General features: G+C 51.6%; 1 protein-coding gene across 1 annotated transcript in view; it reads left to right on the top strand.

Moving 5' to 3' along the window:
* Positions 1-8743, top strand: part of MYO15A (myosin XVA) — a 79353-nt gene extending 70610 nt beyond the window's left edge. Inside the window, exons 58-63 of the mRNA XM_084641370.1 lie at positions 667-800; positions 2981-3114; positions 4058-4191; positions 5468-5608; positions 6363-6377; positions 7956-8743. Coding sequence (XP_084497496.1) covers positions 667-800; positions 2981-3114; positions 4058-4191; positions 5468-5608; positions 6363-6377; positions 7956-8057 — 660 coding nt within the window. The 3' untranslated portion in view covers positions 8058-8743. The remainder of the gene's footprint in view (positions 1-666; positions 801-2980; positions 3115-4057; positions 4192-5467; positions 5609-6362; positions 6378-7955) is intronic.
* Positions 8744-19003: the final 10260 nt, after the last annotated feature.

The following is a 19003-nucleotide window of genomic DNA, read 5'->3' as shown; positions in this document are numbered from 1 at the left end:
CTGTGTGGACCAGCACTAGAGGGTGTTGGGACTCTTAGCCAGAGGGTTTCATGGATATTTGCTGACAGTGGAGGAATAGTGAGACTCAGGAATCTCGGGTTCCATTCCAGCCTCTGGAGGGGAGTGTGCTCTAGTGGGTGCAGCCTCTCTGTCTATTTCCCTCAAGCTAGACTCCTGCTGCCCCTTTCCCTCCAACATACCCACGTTCTTCTCCTTGCCCCACTCTGTCCCACTCCCAGTCTCCTTGCCCAGCCAGTCCAAAATTCCCCTAGTTCCTCCGCAGATCTCAGGTGCCCCCCCTCTGCCCTGGGCATCCCTCCCTGACTCTTCAAAGTTTCCCCCCCAAAGAGTGGGTACGCGCATGTACAGTCTAAGACCACGATTCAGGAAAGGATCTCTGTTCAGGAAGGTACTCAAGCCCGCACGCTTCTCTTTGAAGTCCGTGTGAAGTTACGTGCTTTGCCTCAATCTGCATCGTGTGTTGTTATGCCATGGCCCTCTACACAGTATCTGACTGCCTGTATGTGTGTGAACGCAGTCGCACGCAGTACGTGCATTTCCTGAGCACATCCCATGCAGCCCAGCAGCTCCCAGATCAGCTCCCGTTTACTCCTGATGAGAAAGTGTGACAAAGCCACGCCTGGCATGCTCTGTATCTTCTTTCAGGTCCTGCCCGATTATCTCAAGGGGCTCTTCAACATCCTACCTCCCCTGCAACCCAGCGAACAGCAGTGCCAGCAGATCTCCAAACTGGCAGCCCTCCAGCACCGGGCCAAGGACAGAATGTACCTGCCCACCGTGTAGGTACCCTGGGCCTGGTGGCGCTTGGGTGCTACCCTGCTTACCACGGCTTATGTCCCATCATGTTGTGTTTGCGCCTTAGTGAGAAGGGAGCCCCGGCTAGTTGCCGGAGCAGAGCAGCCAGAACTCCTGGGTTCTGTTCCACACTTCGCTGCTTACTTGTTGTGTGACCTTGGGCGAGTCACTTAGCTTCTCTCTGCCTAATGTTCCTTAGCTCTAAAACATATGTGTGATACGTACTGCCACCTCCCAGAGCTGCTTGGCTCCATTGTTTGCAGAGTGCCCCCAGGTCTTCGGAGGGCACGTGGCGAGCTATAGACAGACGAGGTGTCATCGGCATCAGTATGACCTGACAGGCCACCCCAGAGTCTGTCTTCACTGCAGTCGGCCCAGTGTCTTCCCTGGGTTTTGCTCCTAACCCGTCTCCCATCCATACACACACAACCTCTCGGCCGAGTCTAGTGGCGCTTTCAACCCAGGCTAGCCAGCCTCACTGGGGCTCTGGGTTAGAGTCCAGGTTCCGCTTCCACGCAGGCTGCTAACGCACCCACTCTGCAGCGAGGACACTGGCTGAACAGAGTGCGGATAGTCCTCCAGGACTTTCCCACAATTCCCCCGCATGCCCAGAAGGACAGACAAGTTCTCCCACAATTCACTGGGAAAGAATTATAGAGTGGCTCAGCTGACTGCAGCGCCAAGAACAATGGGGCATCCCCCCAGCAGAACCGGGGAGACACATGGGGGGAGCACAGCACCAGCATGGAACACAGGAACTCGGGTTGGACTTTGCAGTGGGGCTGCTCGTACCAGGGCAGCGCTAAATCCGGGTGCTCCGACCCTGGTGCCGATCACCTGGGTTGACTGCGCAAGACATCCCCCCCAGAGCTATGCTTGCACAGAGAAATGATTGCATGGAATGAGAAGATTCAAAATTCCAGTCTCGAATCAGAGCACTAACTATTCCTGTCGTGGTGAATTAAATCCCGCATGTACTTCTGGGGCTGGGGAATTCCTGGAATTTGAGTCACTACAAAAAATCTCCTGGAAGGTGACGCTTTTAGAGAAGTGCAGAGAGCCTGCAGAATTGCTGCCCTGGGGCGGGGGCGGCCCAAGGGGAGAGGAGAGGTGGGAGACTTTCTACCACTTACATAAGACTTAAATGAGAAGAAAGATGAACTCATGTAGGAATTTCAGTTCCAGACCAAATGCCAAGGACTGAGGGGCTCTTGGCCTACGGCTGCTTTATGAACTTGGGTTTCCTGGTAGCAGTGACCTTGTGGCTCAACTCCAAAGTCCTCCAGTCTTATTAAACTGAGCGAATAGCTGACTGTGGCCCTTCCCCTGAAATCTGATCCATGTGGGTATGCCCTTGCAGAGCCGCACTGACATCAGTGAGATTCCCAACAGGTGCCAGGTTCAGCTTGCAGGATCCGGGCCTAGGTTTGCAATGTATTCAGACTGAACTCTGTCTATATGTGCTTGTCTCTGGGTGTCAAGCGTAGGACCCTGCATGGAGGTGCAGAGATGTTCTGCTGACTCTCCCTGGTAACCAGACCAGGTGAGTCTCATTAGTGCCACTAAGGAGCAGAGCTGCTGTGCTGCAAGAGACAGCTAGTGGGAAGGGCAGGAGTCCTGCAGGGGGAAACACTCATCAGCCTGCTCAAGAAGGAGGCCCCAGTCCCTGAAAAACTTTTGCATGTGATTTAACTGGGTTCAAAAAACTAAGCGTGTGCCTGAGTCTTTGCAGAATGGGGACCTATGCTTGTAAGCACACTGCTGCTGTACGGTTTTGTTATTAATGGAGGCAGAGCCCCAGGACGGGCGGGGTGGGACCGAGGCTGGACAATACCCATGGTGAGTGTGCTGCATTAGGAGTGGGGTGGGGAGTCCCCCCACTGTCACTGCATGAGAACGATTCAGGGATGAGGGACTCCCCACCTCAGCAAGACACCATGGGACCTGCAGGTCAGGAGCCCCCCCCTCAGGGCTGAGCCCTGGCTGCTATTACCCAAGGAGGGGTCTTTGTTCTTCTCCACACCCTGGTTCTCTGCTGCCCTGGAGCTGGGTGATGGGTGGGCAGCGCTCTCCCGCAGCGGGTTTTCTGTCCTCCGACATGGACAGGCCCTGAGTGTTTACCTGGGGCTGGCTGTGACCTTTCCCTGGGTCTCTCCCCACGCAGCCGGGAGGTGCAGGCTTACGTCCCACCCCAGTTCTGCCGAGCGCTGAAGGCTCAGTCGTGGCTCAACGTGGTGCTGCAGCATCTGCCGCAGGTCCAGGCCCTGAGCGCCCACCAGGCCAGAGCTCAGTTCCTAGGTAAGCCCCCCCTTCCCCTCTCCCCGCCCCAGCAGGGACCGGAGGCAGGCAACGTGGCCAGGCGCGCGAGTGAGCCGCTGCTGGGAGTCGGCCGAGCCTGGGATTTGGGGAGCTTTTTTGGATCAGAGGGGAACATGGTCAAAGGTGGGGCAGGAGCAGAAGCAGCTGAGTCCTGCCCTGGGGTTGAGGGGCACAGCAGCAGAGATGAGCCCCTCTCCCCCCCCAGCCCATGCCATGGCTGGGCCTTTGCAGCAACAGCTGTGGGGGGGTCTCAGCGGTGCCCCCCAGGCACTTGCCATGCCCTCGGTGCTGCCTCGGGCATCCCGGCTTCTGTTCATTCATCAGCGATGCACAATGTTGCTGCCCAAACCGATTCCCGAGCCTGTGGCAGAGGGTGGGGAGGAAGCAGGAGAGGCTCTTGCTCTGGAAGAGACCGTGTGTGGGTGCTGGGTACCTGGTATGTTGAGGGAGGGGCAAGTTAGAGCCGCCCTGCCGTGCCCCCCCACATGCCCTCAGCCAGATCTCCAGCGGGCTCAAAGAGCTCAGTTAACCCTGCTCCCACCCTCCACGGTTAGGCCCTGGCCTCTACCGGCGTAAACCTTCACGAAGAGCCTCGTGTGGGACAACCTGCCCCTCCACTGGGGGCACGTGGGAGCCCAGAGAGGGCGGGGCTGTTTAGAAGGGGGTGTGGCCAAATGCAATGATCGATCGTCTCGCTCCCTTAGCAGCTTCCACCAGCAGGGCTGCAGGACCGAATGCTGCCTCTCCCTGCAGGGCATGGGCAGTACTACTGCCTGCCCTGAGGGGGAGGATCTCCCTGCCCTGGAGGGGACCCCCTTGTGGCTATGTCCCAGCTGATCATCATGGTTCAGCCCCAGGGTCGGGTTCCTGGCTGCGCCCTGGGCAGGTCCCTGGCTTTGCTGACTGCATGTCATCTCCGCAGGACTGCTGAGCGCCTTCCCCATGTTTGGCTCTTCCTTCTTCTACATCCAGAGCTGCAGTAACAACGCCATCGTCTCGCCGTGCATCCTGGCCGTCAACCAGAACGGCCTCAACTTCCTCAACAAGGACACCCACGTAGGTGTAGGGGGCAGCAGGCCAGCCCCTCGCCCGGCCCCTCCAGGAGGTGCTTGCTTCTCACGTGCAGGGTGCAGTTGCAGCATGTCGGCAAGGCTCGTTGGCTGCCGGGGGACGTCTGCCCTGGGAGGGCTGGATCCGAGAGTGGAACTCATTGGGACTGGCATCATGTGGGTTGGGAGTGGGGCCGTGTGCTCTAATACATCACAGAGAGTCCCCCCTACACCCGGCTCAGCTTTGTGCCTCCTAATACGGCAGTGGCCCGTGTGTTAGACACCAGAGCCTTCACGCTGTCGTGCACTGGATTCAGGTGATAGCTTAATTCTGCTGTTGCTGTGACCCTGGCTGTTGGACCGAGGTAGAGGGCTAACCCCAGCGGCCCGGAGGGGGAGGATGGCCTGTACATAGAGTGCCCACCCCATTCTCGATCTGCCTCTCAGTGCAAAGCTGTTGCCTCATGATCCACGGCAATTTTTCCAAAGACTAATGGGGATGAATTATTCAGGGGGCCCAAGGCAGGGATACCTATTATTGCCTCATTGTTTCCTTGTGCTCCCCCGTCCCCCTGTCTGTATCCATCTGTTGTTTCCTGTCATGTGCTTAGATTGGGAGCTCTTTGGGGCAGGGCTGTCCTGTTTTTCTGGGTTTGTACAGTGCCTAGCACAGAGGAGTCCTGATCCGTGACTCAGGCTCCTAGGCACGATTGCAGTGCGAATGATAAAGGACAGTAGCCGGGAAGGAAGGGATGAACTGGTAGGAAGGAGCTCATAGTCTGTACACTGTGGCTGGGTCCCTGGTGGGGCGTGCATATGAAGGTAGCCGGGAAGGAAGGGATGAACTGGTAGGAAGGAGCTCATAGTCTGTACACTGTGGCTGGGTCCCTGGTGGGGCGTGCATATGAAGGTAGTCGGGAAGGAAGGGATGAACTGGTAGGAAGGAGCTCATAGTCTGTACACTGTGGCTGGGTCCCTGGTGGGGCGTGCATATGAAGGTAGCCGGGAAGGAAGGGATGAACTGGTAGGAAGGAGCTCATAGTCTGTACACTGTGGCTGGGTCCCTGGTGGGGCGTGCATATGAAGGTAGCCGGGAAGGAAGGGATGAACTGGTAGGAAGGAGCTCATAGTCTGTACACTGTGGCTGGGTCCCTGGTGGGGCGTGCATATGAAGGTAGCCGGGAAGGAAGGGATGAACTGGTAGGAAGGAGCTCATAGTCTGTACACTGTGGCTGGGTCCCTGGTGGGGCGTGCATATGAAGGAGCTGTGCATCCATCCCCAGGAGCTGATTGTGAAGTTCTCGCTGAAGGAGATTCAGTCCACGAGGACCCAGCGGCCCACAGCCGGCTCCAGCTACCCCTATGTGGAGATCATGCTGGGAGACTTGATGTCACAGAGGATGACGCAGCTGCAGCTGGAGCAGGTATGGAGTGCAGCTAAGCAGCTTGCCTTTCCCCCTCTTTAAACTTCTCGGCCCTGTCTTGATTCAAGGCCCGGGGCAGGGTAATGCCTGGATGTGCTTAGGGGATGGAAGGGCCACAGCAAAGGTTCCTCTGGTGTTATCGCCTCACCTGAATTCACATGGCCATTTAGGCTCTTAAACTTAGACTGTAATGTGACTCCTGATGGTTGGCTCCCCAGGGATTTGTGGGTTGAATGGCATTGACCTTCATTGCCGAGGCCCCGCTCCCCAGCCATGGGGCTGGCGGGATGCAGCCCAGCCTTCCTGGTTCCCCTCTGCAGGGGGCAGGATGCCAGGAGCCCATCCCACCCCACCCCACCGCACAAAGCACCGGTGAAGGGTTTCTGTGGGCTCTGGGAGCAGGGAGTGAAGGGTGTGGAGCTAGCTTGCCCCCTCCCCACAAATGAGATGAACTCCAGAGAGCAACATGAGCCCTCTATATTGCACTTGTGAGACACCAAGCCCCTGTATTACAACACAGTAAAGACAGCAGTGTCCCTGGCCAGCGGGTTGGGGGAGCACAGAACCCCACCACGGTGAGGTTCAGGGAGGGGAACGCAGCCAGGGCACCTGTGTCTCATCAGGACAATCCCCCCGCAGAGGACACGCCACTTGACTCATCCTCTCTCCAGCCCCTTAATTCTCTCCTTGTCGCTTCTCTTCCTACTGTCTCCTTCTGGCTTTCCTCCTGGCTTCTTCACCCGGATCTCTGAAGCTAAACCTTCAGATGGTAGGTAGCTGCTGCTCCCAGAAAGAATGCTCGTGGGTTGTATTTGGAGAGGGTACAGAAATACAGCAAAGCCAGCACCATCCCCAGCCTGTCTCTTCCGGGATCAATGCACAAAAGTGCTCCTGTACCACATACTCCACATCAGCAAACTAAGAGACACATCTTCAGATAAGTTAGGTGTGCAGCAGCACACACAGTGAGTGTGCGTTTGTGCTAAGCAGGCTGGTCTCTGCGCTTGCGGTTACCCACTTTTCACATGCAGTCCTGGTAACTCCGCACACAAACTAAGCACATCATTGCAAGCAGATTTCCTCATGACAGGGTTTGCTTTCTCCCTGCCTAACTTGGTTGAACAACCAGCGCATGGAGGCAGCTGCTTAAATACAAGGGAATCCTAGTGAGTAAAATCTCGGGGTGCATCTCTGCTGCAGTCAGAGGTGTGATTGCGGCCTGCGTGTTAACTTCCATCAAAGCCAGCTTGAGTAACAACAGCAGTGAAGCTGTGACGACACATACTTCAGCATGAGCTACTTGCTTAAGGCTCGACCCATAGCCTTGGGCAGGGTTGTGCCCCCCTGGCTGCAGTCCAGGCTGCCACGGCTTCGCTGCTGGTGTTACTCAAGCTGGCTAGATTAAAGCTATCCCAGGTACGTCTACCCGTGCTGCAGTCAGACCCCTTGACTGCAATCTAGATGCATCCTCAGAGTCTAAAACCCAATGAAATCCTGGCTCTGCCAGATGTCCAGCTGGCCCAGCAGTGTCCAAAGTCTAATGCACCATTGCATTTGCCTTTTAACTAAAACATGAGGACCGAGTAGATCATAGATCAGTTTTTATTGCTGATGGACTCCTGCAAGGAGCAATTTCTATGCATCTCTCCAGGATGCGGAGGGGAAGGTGGCCTCATGGTTTAAAGCCCAGGACTGGGAGGCAAGAGAACAGGGGCTCGTTACTACACCTTTCTGACGGTCTCGCTACCAGTGTTTGGAGCTGCTCGATGTCCCTTCTTGGACCAGGGGCGTGTTACACTAACCGCGTGTAGTTCTGTAGCTCAGGGGCACTGCCAGATATGGGGGACGTGGGAGAAGCAGGGGATGCTCTGGTACTGCCTATTGTGCTGGGTAAAAGGCACCTCCAGTGCTGCCCCTTGTACAAGGCCAGCGGTGTGAGGGCATTTCACAGAGAGTCCAGGCAAGTGCCAATGGGAGGCCACAGTGGAACAGTAACTAGAGGGAAGGACCAGCAGGAGCCCTGTGAGTACAATGGGCTCACACAGCGTTGTGCCCCTGCAGGCAGGCACCATTTTCATTCCAATGCAACAAAACAGTGGGTCCAAGGCAGCAGAGCCCCCTTGCTTTCCTTGGCCCAGGCGCAGGTACTCAGGAGGTGTCTGCCAAGGGATTGGCATTCGGCTTTCACCATTGCAAGACCGGACGCTACACAACAAAATGGCCCCAGCAAATTTCAGCACAGGGGTGCAATTCATTCTAAGTCGGGCTAGGGGGCGCTAATGCTGGGGGGGGCGGTAACCAGAGTTAAAATGCTGTAACGCTCCCTTGTGCTTCCTTCCCTCTTTAGGGCCTAGAGTTGTGTCGCGTGATCGCCACCCACATGGAAAGTCTGTTGAACGCTCGCGAGAAGAGACTCACCCTCCCTCCCAGTGAGATTACACTGCTCTGATCAGGCATGTTACACACACACACGCTCGCACGCTCCCTCCCTAACCGCCACTTGCATGAAAGCCAGCATGGAGATAAACAAATATCTCCGTGTCCTGGGAGACGCAACGTAGACTAAATATAGAGACTAAATATAGAGACTGATGGGACAGATTCCCAGTTGGTTCGAGTCAGCATAGCCCCAGTGGCCTGGGGCTGATGTACATCTGCTGAGGTGCTGGGACGGGGGACTTACAGACCGTATGTGAGGTCTGAGGAGTTAAGAGCGTGGGGAATGCAGTCTGGCCAGTTAACAGGTGAACACAGATGCCTTAATTTCTATTTAATTACTGCCCTCCTGGACATAGGTCATGACCTTTTTCCAGAATCAGGTGTATTTAATCCATTCCTTTAGTAGCAACATATTAACTGATTGTCCTTGAGCAGGACACGTCCAGTTTTGCACATCTGCCTGTACCGAGGACCTGGCAATCTAACAGTTTGCATGCTGCATACGCCGGATGGTTTTTATTTGTGTTCGCTCCCGGTGTTTTGGTCTTGTTTGTCCTGTGATTTAATTCTCATTTTTTATAAGCGTCACTGGCGCCTGCATTTGTACACTGGTCCGTAGCGCTAGCCCTGTAAATGGCTTCCCGTTTTTGTAACGTTTTGCACTCAGCATTGCTTTGAGATTTTATTTTTGTTTCTCATTTGTGCAAAATTAAAAATTCCTTTTAAGTCCAAAGCCGCCTGTTGTTTGGGTGTGCTGGTTTGTGCTGGGGAACAAAGTTGTTTCTCTTTCCTCAACCCAGGATTTGTGTAGAGCAGGGGTTCTCAAACTTCATTGCACCGCGACCCCCTTCTGACAACAAGAATTACTACAGGATCCCAGGAGGGGGGACCGAAGCCTGACTAGACTAATATTTACAATTGTGTTCATAAATTGGCTGTCAGTTAACGCAAGCTAAAAGAGGCCCCAAACTCTAGTCTAGATGGATCCCCCCAGAACAGTAGAGCACTCGATGGTCATATTTGCTCTCAGGTTCTGGTGAAATTCGAGGATCACTACAGCTTCTCTGCTGCTAGCAACAGAGGCGATGCTAGCCTAGACCAGCCACAAGTGCTTTACCACCATGGCAACTCGGCCTTGAGAAACTGCAGTTTGTACACTGCAATTCGCTGAATCCAGTCAGGCCTTTCATCTGAATCACCGCAGTTCTTTACACGACAGCTGGTCATGTGGTTAAGGCACAGGACCAGGAATCCGGGTTATGTTCGTGGCCCTGCCAGACTTTCCACATGACTTCGGACATGTCCCTTAAGGATTACTCTGGCATTTGAAGCCGCATCCAAGCTGCAGCGATATAGCGAGCGTTTGCTAGCTGAGCCCCTGCCCTAATGTAAACACAGAACTGAGACGAGCCTGGGTTGGTGACGCGGCAGATTGTCTGGAAGGGACTCAAAAGTCAAAGGCTGCCACAAACTCGTCGGAACCAGCATTAGCCAAAACGTTAACAGCAACTCCCAAGAACCGAATCAGATAGCTTTGCATAGCATGACCTCTATGTTCACCACAGACAGGCCTAACTGTATTACTTGAGCAGCCAGGTGCCCAGGGAGTTCTGAAATTCCCACTAGGAGCCTAGCTGCCTCTTTAGGCACCTAAAACCTGGCCCCAGGAGCTCATAAACCAGTGAGTTCCTTTGAGGCCAATGCAGAGGCTCTGGTTTCACATGATACTGTTGGCATGGAGTAGGCTGGGGCTGGGGTAGGTTTGCTTTGCAACGTTATACAGCTAGAGGCTGGGTGTGACAAGTGGAGTGGAATTCCCCCAATGATGAGAGAGATGGAGAGTCTGAGCTGGGCCACTGGCTCAGACCCAGCTTGAAAGCAAACCTGTATAGCACAGTCTTTGCAGCCTGGAAGGCAGGATGGTCTAGTGGGACAGGTGCTGGCATGTGACTCAGAAAAGCAAGGTTCAGTTCCTCATTTACCAAACTTCCTGTGTGATCTTGGGCAAGTCACTTAATCGGTCAGAGGGATAAAGCACTTCTGTGCCTGACAACGGTGTTGTGAGGAATTAGTGACCGGGAGGTGCTCAGGCACTACCGAGACAAGGGCCATCCAAGTACTCAGGTAGAGAGATTAGCTCTCTTCTCCATCGCCCTTAAAGGACCTGCCCAGCCTTGCTCCCACTGAAGTCCAGGACAAAGCTCTTATCGGTCTCAGCTGCAGGATTGGTCCCAAAATGTACTTTATGTCTGGTATAAAATTTGGGACCAAAATTGGAAGGGATGGGGAGTTACCAGAACTCAGGACACCAGCAAGTCACTGCGGGCGCCTCTCCCAGGCTGGCTGGACTGTGCGGCCTCTTTAAAGGAGAGAAGGATTGTTGCGGTGCTGATTCGCCCTGCCGCTGATAATCTCAACAAGTGGGTCTGTTTGTTGGCAGCTGCAGAGTGGAGCTAGTTTTGGACTCAACTTCTGTTGTGACTCATTGGCAGGAGAGGGGTTGGATCCCCCACAGTCTCTTCTCCTGCCTTTAATCAGTTAACCACTGAAACGAAATATTTTTAATCGTTTAAATGTTTAACTTTTTAAACGGTATTTACATCCCTATTGCTTATGGTGAATCCTAGGCTCACAAAACACGCCTCAGGACAAGTTCTGAAGCCATCTGCCTGGTACGGGTCTTCCAATCTCTTCCTAGGTCTCTGAAGTTACTTCTTAGCCTGCTCAACCCCTTACCATTGTCACTTTCATTCCCATTAGATATGGACAGTGAGGAGAGGATCTTAACCAGCCTTCTTCAGGGTAGACGGAGAAGCAAAATACTAGAGAAAGGTCCAATAAAGTCACCCAAGACAGGTTCTATCAGATGCTCAGCTGATGCTATACTTCACCCTTACAGGCTGAGGAGAAGCAATCCATGACTTCTTGTAGCCCCTAAGAGCCGGTGCGCACTCCATCCTATTTCTCCTGTCCGCGTTCTAGTCCATCATCTCTGCAGTAGTCACCGAGGCTGATTAATTGCTGCCTTCTCCTAAACATCACCACTTATCCTTCTCATTAATCATTTACTATTCAAGTAACAGCCTTGCGTACTGTGTGCCCAATCCGAAAGGAGAGGAACCAAACTGCGACATCATCCACCTCTAGTGTAACTTTACGTGGTTGTGTGGGAAGCTAGGACAAGAATGTGATCAAGTTCCTAGCCCTAATTCAGCCATTGCTCGTTTCCTATATATGATCTGTGCCTCAGGATGGGTTCATTTAGAAGCAGGAAATGAATCTATTGACAGGTAATATTGTTCTGTCTTGTTTCCCAACTCGATTCCAGAGCATGGCTGTGCACAATGAACAAAAGCGTATCATCTGGGTCTGGAGTCTATAGCTTTTATGGGAAGCCCAACCTTCTATAAAATGTTCTATTTTAAGTGGGTTTTATCTCAGTAGGTTTCAAAGTAGCTTTTCTCCATCAAGAAAAAGATCCCAAAGGTTTGACTTACAGCACAGTTCCAAAATAGAACTGTTACTATAAGTTGTCTTGTTTGCGAGAATCAGGGCATCAATTGTAAGTTTATCCAGTTTATTTTTAATTTTGTTGACGGCAGCATGTTGAGTGACTGGTTGTTGGGAACCCCTACCCCCTCTCCCCCGAGACATCAGCTGTTTTTATAGAATTTTGGTGTCCAACTTTCTGGTCCCATCATGTCATCTCAAGGCCATCTCAAAGCAGGTCTTGTGTGTGCCGAACTTTGGTTTTTTGGAGAGGAGTCACAGACACCAGTCCCTGCAGTATGCAAAACTCCAAATATTTTTGTAATTGCCGGCCTTAAGTGGGCCTCTCCCCAAAACTGACGCTCACTTTGGCCTTGCACCTGATTTGTGCAAAGGTCTTGGAGGGAAGCGTTGCAAGGCAGAGTAAGCGAAGTTCGCAAACCATAAGGCTAAGATGCCTCGCCTTTCAGGTCAACAAGCCATCAGAGGGAAGAGTGACCTTCCAAAATCTCCAAGAGCAGCCACCTTTGGGAGAGGAAGTAAGGACATCAAGGTCTAGCCCACTCCTTTGACCAGTCTGCCCCTGCATCTGAAGGCCTGTTGGCAACAAGTGATGTGCCAGCAGCATATCACTGTCTGGTTCCTTCACTGCAGCCCCAGCTCCTACCCTAAGCATTCAAGAGACTGCAAGAGCTCCTAAAGCCCTGATACCTCAAGTATCTAGTTTCTCTTTTTTCTGGTTTTGTCTGTTGTTTTTAATTAGCTGGCTGACGTCCTAGCTATTCAGCCTTTTTATTGTTAGGGTGTGCAAGTGAACGCATGGTTGTGTGTGTGTGTGAACCCCCAGAAAGTCCACATGGGACAGGTATCTGAAAGAAAAGTTCTCCAGGGTTAAACAGCTCTAAATATTGTCTCATAAAATTACTCACTGAAGTGTGATTGTCACCTGTAATTTCTAGAAAATAATGGTTGTCAAACTGTGGTATCTCAAGAGTGTTTTGTTAAAGTCTGTGTTATAGGAGGGCAGAAGGAAAGGGTTAGTCACCAGGCAAGAATGGAAATATAAGAGGAAGTTTTATAATTGGCCCTGAGGCCTGTGGCTCAGCCTTTAGATAATAATTTGGTTTCCACATTTAAGATATTTAACCAGCTCCAGGTTACAGACTGGATGACTTTTGTAAAATCCTTTAATTGTATAACCAAACAGGCAGCTACCTTCTTAGAATCCTCTTTACAATTTGAAGGTTGATTTTTTTTTAATTAATTTGACCATTTAACTAATTTGATGATTTAACTTCAATCCAACATTGAGACTAATCTGTCAACTTGACCTTGATTTGATATCGATTTGATAGCTGTCCCTATCCCTGTCCCTTTGCTTGAGTCCATAGTTTAATATTATTAACACAAGCTTAGCTTTGCGGCTATGTTTTCTTGATTTAATTTTTAAGTTTTGGAGTAAACATTTGTAAAAAGATGAGTCACATTTCTTTCAATGAGCAGCGTGGATCCAGAACTTCTAAAGACCTGGGAAGAGACCAGCTGGTCAACCAGAAAGTCACAGAGACCTAAAAGCCTGACCTCCTCCCCCTAATTGGTTCTCTCAGTCTGGGGCAAGTCTTCAGATCAGCTCTGGAGCCTGACAGGCGCAGCCAGGGCAGGAGAGTTCTTCCCTGCCAAGAGGTAGGTGTGTGAATCATTTTCAGTCTAATCTTTATGGAGATGACAGCTCCGAGATGCTAATCCCTCCCCTCAACCCTTGCAGGGCAGCAGCAGCAGCAGCAGCAGCTTGTTCTTCCTCAGCAGAGACATGTTCCTTTCTTTTCCACTTATTTTCCTCCATTCTGCCCCATCTGACTCATGTGGTGGGTGGTTCAACTTGTTTTCCACTGGCCACTCCCACATCAACCCAAAGACCAAAGCAGTGCGTTCTCGATGCTGCAACCAAACCGAGCGTAATTCCTGTCCCAAGCCAGGATTGGCTGGCAACGCACGGACTTTGGCTAGCCACCGTCATGGTATGCAGGGCTATTTTCATCAACTTGGGTTGTTTTCTGAAGCCACATGACATGAGGGTCTCTGCCTGTATAGCAAGACTCAACGCTCTTGCCTGGCCTGCCAAATCACTGCTGTTACACGGCACATACAAAGGATAAGCTTCATCGTTCTGGGCTATTACCAAAAGGGAAACGAGGAACCAACCGGGAAGAGCGGGTATCTGGCAGTCTGCAGCGCTCCTCTGGCAGGAGATGGGAGTATTTGTTCCCTCGCCCTTGTCTGCAGCAGAGTTGATTTCTGCTGTTAGTACTGACCAGCGCTTGTTTGCATGGGCTGCCTCCGGCAGGAGAGTCTATTCCACTGAGCAGGCTGTGGGATGGCTCTGCAGTGGGGAAAGGCTATCAGCTAGCACCGCAAAACGGTACAACGACCCTCATTGCCACCACAGCCAGCTCTGCCTTTCCCACTCACAGCTTGGTGCGCAGCTCGTTCTCCAGCCGGCACTTCCAGACGCGAGGCCCACGGGGGCCAGCGTAAAGAAGGCCGGTGTTGCACAGCCTCTTGTGACAAAGGTGGGCTTCTGCCACTGGAGAGGTAAAATAGTCCCTCCACATATCATGCTTTTGCCATGGGAGGCGTAGAGCTATCTCGGTATTACTTGTTAAACTCGGACAGTTTGCCTGGGCTTGTGTGAGGCCATGCCTGGAAAGCGAACGGTCTGAAAGACAACCAGGAGTAGGCAGGGGCACTGGGCAGTGCAGTGGGAGGGGTAACCAGCATGTCTTGCTGTAGGGACTGAAATAGCAGCATTTGGACAGAAGGGGGAACTGTAGTGAGATGGCCCAGTTTGTCATTCACAGCAGCCAAGTGCTGGGCAGCCGTTCTCACGTGCACACAAACTCGCCGGCAGGTGGGCATTAATTATAGGTGCCGACTCCGTGGGTGCTCCAGGAAACAAATTAGCGGATGCTTGGCAGTCAGCTCCCCCTCTAGCACCTCCCATCTGCCGGCAGCCCCACCAATCAACTCCTGCCCCTCCCTCCCAGCACCTCCTGCCCGCCACAATCAGCTGTTCCACGGCGTGCAGGAGGTGCTAGGGGGGAGGGGAGCAGCAGGGACGGGAAGTGCTCAGGGGAGGGGGCGGAACTGGGTGGGAAAAGGTGGGGCAGGAAGAGGCAGGGTGGGAGTGGGGGAAGAGGGCGGGGGGGAGGGCCTGGGATTGTGTGGAGGGGTTGAGCACCCCTGGGGCCCGGAGGAAGCTGGTGCCTGTCGTATTAATGTCCCCATTTCACAGAGTGAAACACAGGATGGTCCACACGCAGCAGAGCTGGGATTAAAACCCAGGCAGCTACACGGTGGAGACAGGGCAAAGCAAAATAAGAAGAAAGCCAAGAACGCCCATGGAAGATGAGATCAGAGGACTGGAAAAGGGCAAATATAGTGCCAATCTATAAAAAGGGGAATAAAGAAAACCTGGGGAACTACAGACCAGTCAGTTTAACTTCCATACCCAGAAAGATAATGGAGCAAATAATTAAGCAATCAATTTGCAAACACCTAGAAGATTATAGGGTGATAAGTAACAGCCAGCATGCACCATTCTGGCACATGCCATCCTTTGTGCCTTTGCCAGCTTGAGTGCAATGGTACCCACTCCAGAAGAACAGGATGTGTGTATGGGGGGATGTCAACCTCCAGGGACGATGCGGTGGACTATGGTCTGTGCCAGGCTCCTGGGGACAGGCACAGAAAGTGAGCTGGGCACTGACTAGCAAAAGAGATGCAATTGGGTGAAACCAAAAGGAACCCCTGCTGGAGATAACCCTTCCCACTGCTCCTCTTTGTACATGGTGGAGATGCAGCAGGACCATCTTACATCCACGCGGAATATGGGCCTGCCTTTGAAAAGCACTTTGAAGACAGGAAATGCACTTGGCGCTGATGGTCGCTTCCCATAAAGGGTCTTTGAACCCCAACACTGAGCAGGAAGCTCCACAGCACAACAAACTACCTGCCGTGTTGGACTGCCAGCTGATCTGCCCCTCCCAACCGCGCATGCCTCAGTATCCAAATGCTACAGCCTGATTTACACAGGCCGTTTACCTACACCGCCCACCGTGTACTGAACGAGCCGCTGGAGGGGTAACCCAGGCCGACGTTCATCTCTCACCACCACGCTGGTGGAAGGCCTAACTCGACCGAGTCGGGGGGACGTCTCTCCACAATGCGGGCCTCAATGGCACGACAGCAGCACAAACCTGCCAGAGCATATTAAGGAGCCAGTTACACTGTGTTAATTGAACTGGCAGGCAAGCGAGAAAGAAAGAAGTTTTACAAGGGTCACAGCAGGCCTGCTGCAAAACCTGCAATCAGGGGGTTAGCAGGTCACTTATTTCTGGTGCTCCAAGCTTTAAAGATAATGATTCCCAAAGGGCGGTAAGAGACTAGGGCAGAGGCTAAATTAAATTCTGGGCTTTCCATCTGACCTGTTTTTCCTCTCACGTTCTCGCTCTTTTATATATATTACAAATACTGTTTGTATGTGAAGATTTCCAATGTGTGTGAAGAATCCCACTGCACACCGCACGCTCAGCGCTTTGAGAGATATAAAGCGTGCTAAGTGGCTAGAACCTGGCACCGGGAGCCCTGAGACTTGTATACTGGTCCCAGTTTGGCCATGCAACGGCTGTGTCCCCAGGGGTGATTCCCTATCCCGCTCTGTGCTTCAGTTTCCCCACTGTCCAGTCAGGATAACAATACCCACTTCGCAAACTGCTTTGAGATCTTTGGATGACAAGTGCTATAGAAGTGTAAAGTATTATTAAATATTGGTGCCAGGATATTCGAGGAAGAGGCAGAGGAGAAATTATAGTCTGAGAAATGAAATAACTCTACGTACATCTGGTTCAGAGCATTACTTAGCCTAAAGGAGAAGGAGATATCATGAGGTGATACAGTTAGTGAACCTTATTCCCCATGCTCTTCCTAGCTCACAAAAACCTCTTCCTCTATTTCCCTTTCGTCTCTCCCCTTCTGGTTTACAGTGATAGTGATGTTATGATTGTGCCCGGTAATAATAACCTACTTTGCTATCTCTCCATGCACTGCAGTATTAGGAAGCCATTTAATTGTCCAGTGCCCTACTAATCCCCACCCACCAGCCCCTCAAACCTGCAGACTTCTAAGAAACACGATTGCTGCAATGCGAGGTTGTCCAGAAGCTTAACAATTCTGAATGCTTCCAAGTAGGCCACAGACAGAATTAGCTGTCCAGTGTTGCTGGGGTTTGCACACACACAGCCTCTGACTGTAGCCAGATTAACACCATGAGTCCCAGAAGAGACAATGTGACAAGCTCAGTATGTCATCTAGGACAGCGATCCCCCCTTTGGTACGAGTCAGTCTGAAATGGAGCAACAGTCAGAGGTCAGAAATCTTGCTGAAAAAAATTCCCATGAAAGCCAGTCCCTCTGAGAAAAGGAAAACCAAGAAACATCAGTTCTCTTTGCCCAGCATTTCCTTGGAGGGTGAGTTAAAAGAGTTAGAGCCTCTTGAAAGGAAATGTGGCTGCAACGAGTCCTTGGAATGAAACAAAGTGGAGCACAGGTGACATGGGTCTCCTCAAATGCAGACAGATCTCTTAGGGATCTAAAGATTTGCACACTTGGGCTTAAGACACCTAGAAGATCATCTAAAGCTCTGGGATGAGAGCCACGATTGACAACGCTACTTCTCCGGCACACTGAACTTTCTACTGTACGGATATAGCTCATCTGTGGCAAGAGACCGAGCTCTCTTCGGGGCTGGCCCAAAACGGTGGAATGAACTCCCTCAGGAACCAAGAACCGTCCCACACCTCCGCACCTTCTGCTCCAAGTGCAAGGGGCACTTCCTTGGCCTGCCTTCACACGAAGCTGTATGTACAGTTAAAAACCAAACGCAACCCTACCACATCAAAATACTCCACTGCACACACAACTCTCCCCCAGGGCGACGATGGAAGAAGTCACAGGCGACAGATGTCAGTCATGTCACTTAATGCTCTACTGGAAGGCACTCAGATGCCACAGTGATGAAGACGGGATAAGAACCTGCACAGAATAGGGAAATGCCACAACCATTGCCCCGCTGGTGCCAGTCACTTGAAAGAGGTCCATATGCTGCCCACTGGCTCCCTTGGGCAAGTTAGTGCAGCACAGGCCCCAGGCTGAACTATGAGACCCACCAATATGTAAGTTATCATCACAGGTTAAACTGGGGGGGAGGAGCAGTGATACTTTACCAAACTCCACTGAGTTGAGACCCCATTCACAGCAGATTGTGCTTGTTTTCATAATATGATCACCCCCGTCCTTTCTTTGATCAGCAGAGAGATAATTAACACCATTGACATTAAATGATCAGCATTGGATAGTCCACTTAAAACACTCCATTGGGCTGAATGGGACAGTTCACAGCTCTCAGAGCCATTGTTTCTGCAAACTGAGGCATGCATCAGCGCATCGGTTATGGTTGGTTCACATTTTGAACTAAAGGTTTTCTTCTAAATCCTAAGGGCTGGAAATATGCTTCTTTTAAAATGAAAGCTGAGTTTCTGGAGCACAAGATGGTAACGTGACTGCAGTGGTGGTACACTGTTTCCTCACATATCACCCTATGTGGGCCCTGATTATGATTAATTTCTGAGCACTGTAGAAACTAGACACAGGCCAGGAAAGTGCTGTTCTGATCCAGGTTAGGTTAAGGCAAAGGTTTGGGGTTTGCGTTCAAGGCTGAATCAAGAGGATGGGTCTGATTTGCTAACAAAATCCCACAAGCTGCGTTGCTCTCCGTATCCTCCAGCTGTCCTGGAAATAACCCTCTCTCTTGCTCTGATTTCTGAAATCAGAGGATGTCATCATGACAAATCCTCAAGGGAAGATGAGCTTCTTGAGGTTTAATCCAGGTAAAACTGATGTGATGATGGGGGGCTTGCAAGGATGATAATTTGCACCCTTGGTTGCATGTGTGTCTGCCATCTTGGGCTGCAATCTCATTGTATTAGCCACAGAGCTGCTCTAGGAATATCAAATATCAGGAGTAGCCAAAAGACATTCCAAACCCACAGATGAAAGGTTTATTCATCATCATGGGACATCTGTCCATAACTACAACCTATCTATCTGAGCTACTTATATGGCCCTCATCACAGTATTATCTGAGCACCTCCTAATCTTTAGTGTATTTATCCTCATAGTCTCTCTGTGAGGTAGGGCAGTGCTGTAATCCCCATTTTACAGACAGGGAATTGAAGCTCAGAGAGACTAAGTCACTTGCCAAAATCAGCCTGGAAATCAGTGGTGAAACAGGGCATTGAAACCAGGTGCCCCAAGTTAGCCTGCTAACCACTAGACCATCCTTCCTCTCTGAACCTTGCTTTCCAAACCATTATTTTACCTCTGAACCTCAACAGCTTGCGGAAAAATGGCC

The sequence above is a fragment of the Lepidochelys olivacea genome (assembly GCF_965140295.1).
Source record: "Lepidochelys olivacea isolate rLepOli2 genome assembly, chromosome: 10".
Lineage (NCBI taxonomy): Eukaryota > Metazoa > Chordata > Testudines > Cheloniidae > Lepidochelys > Lepidochelys olivacea.
This window is presented reverse-complemented; position numbering and strand designations above follow the sequence as displayed.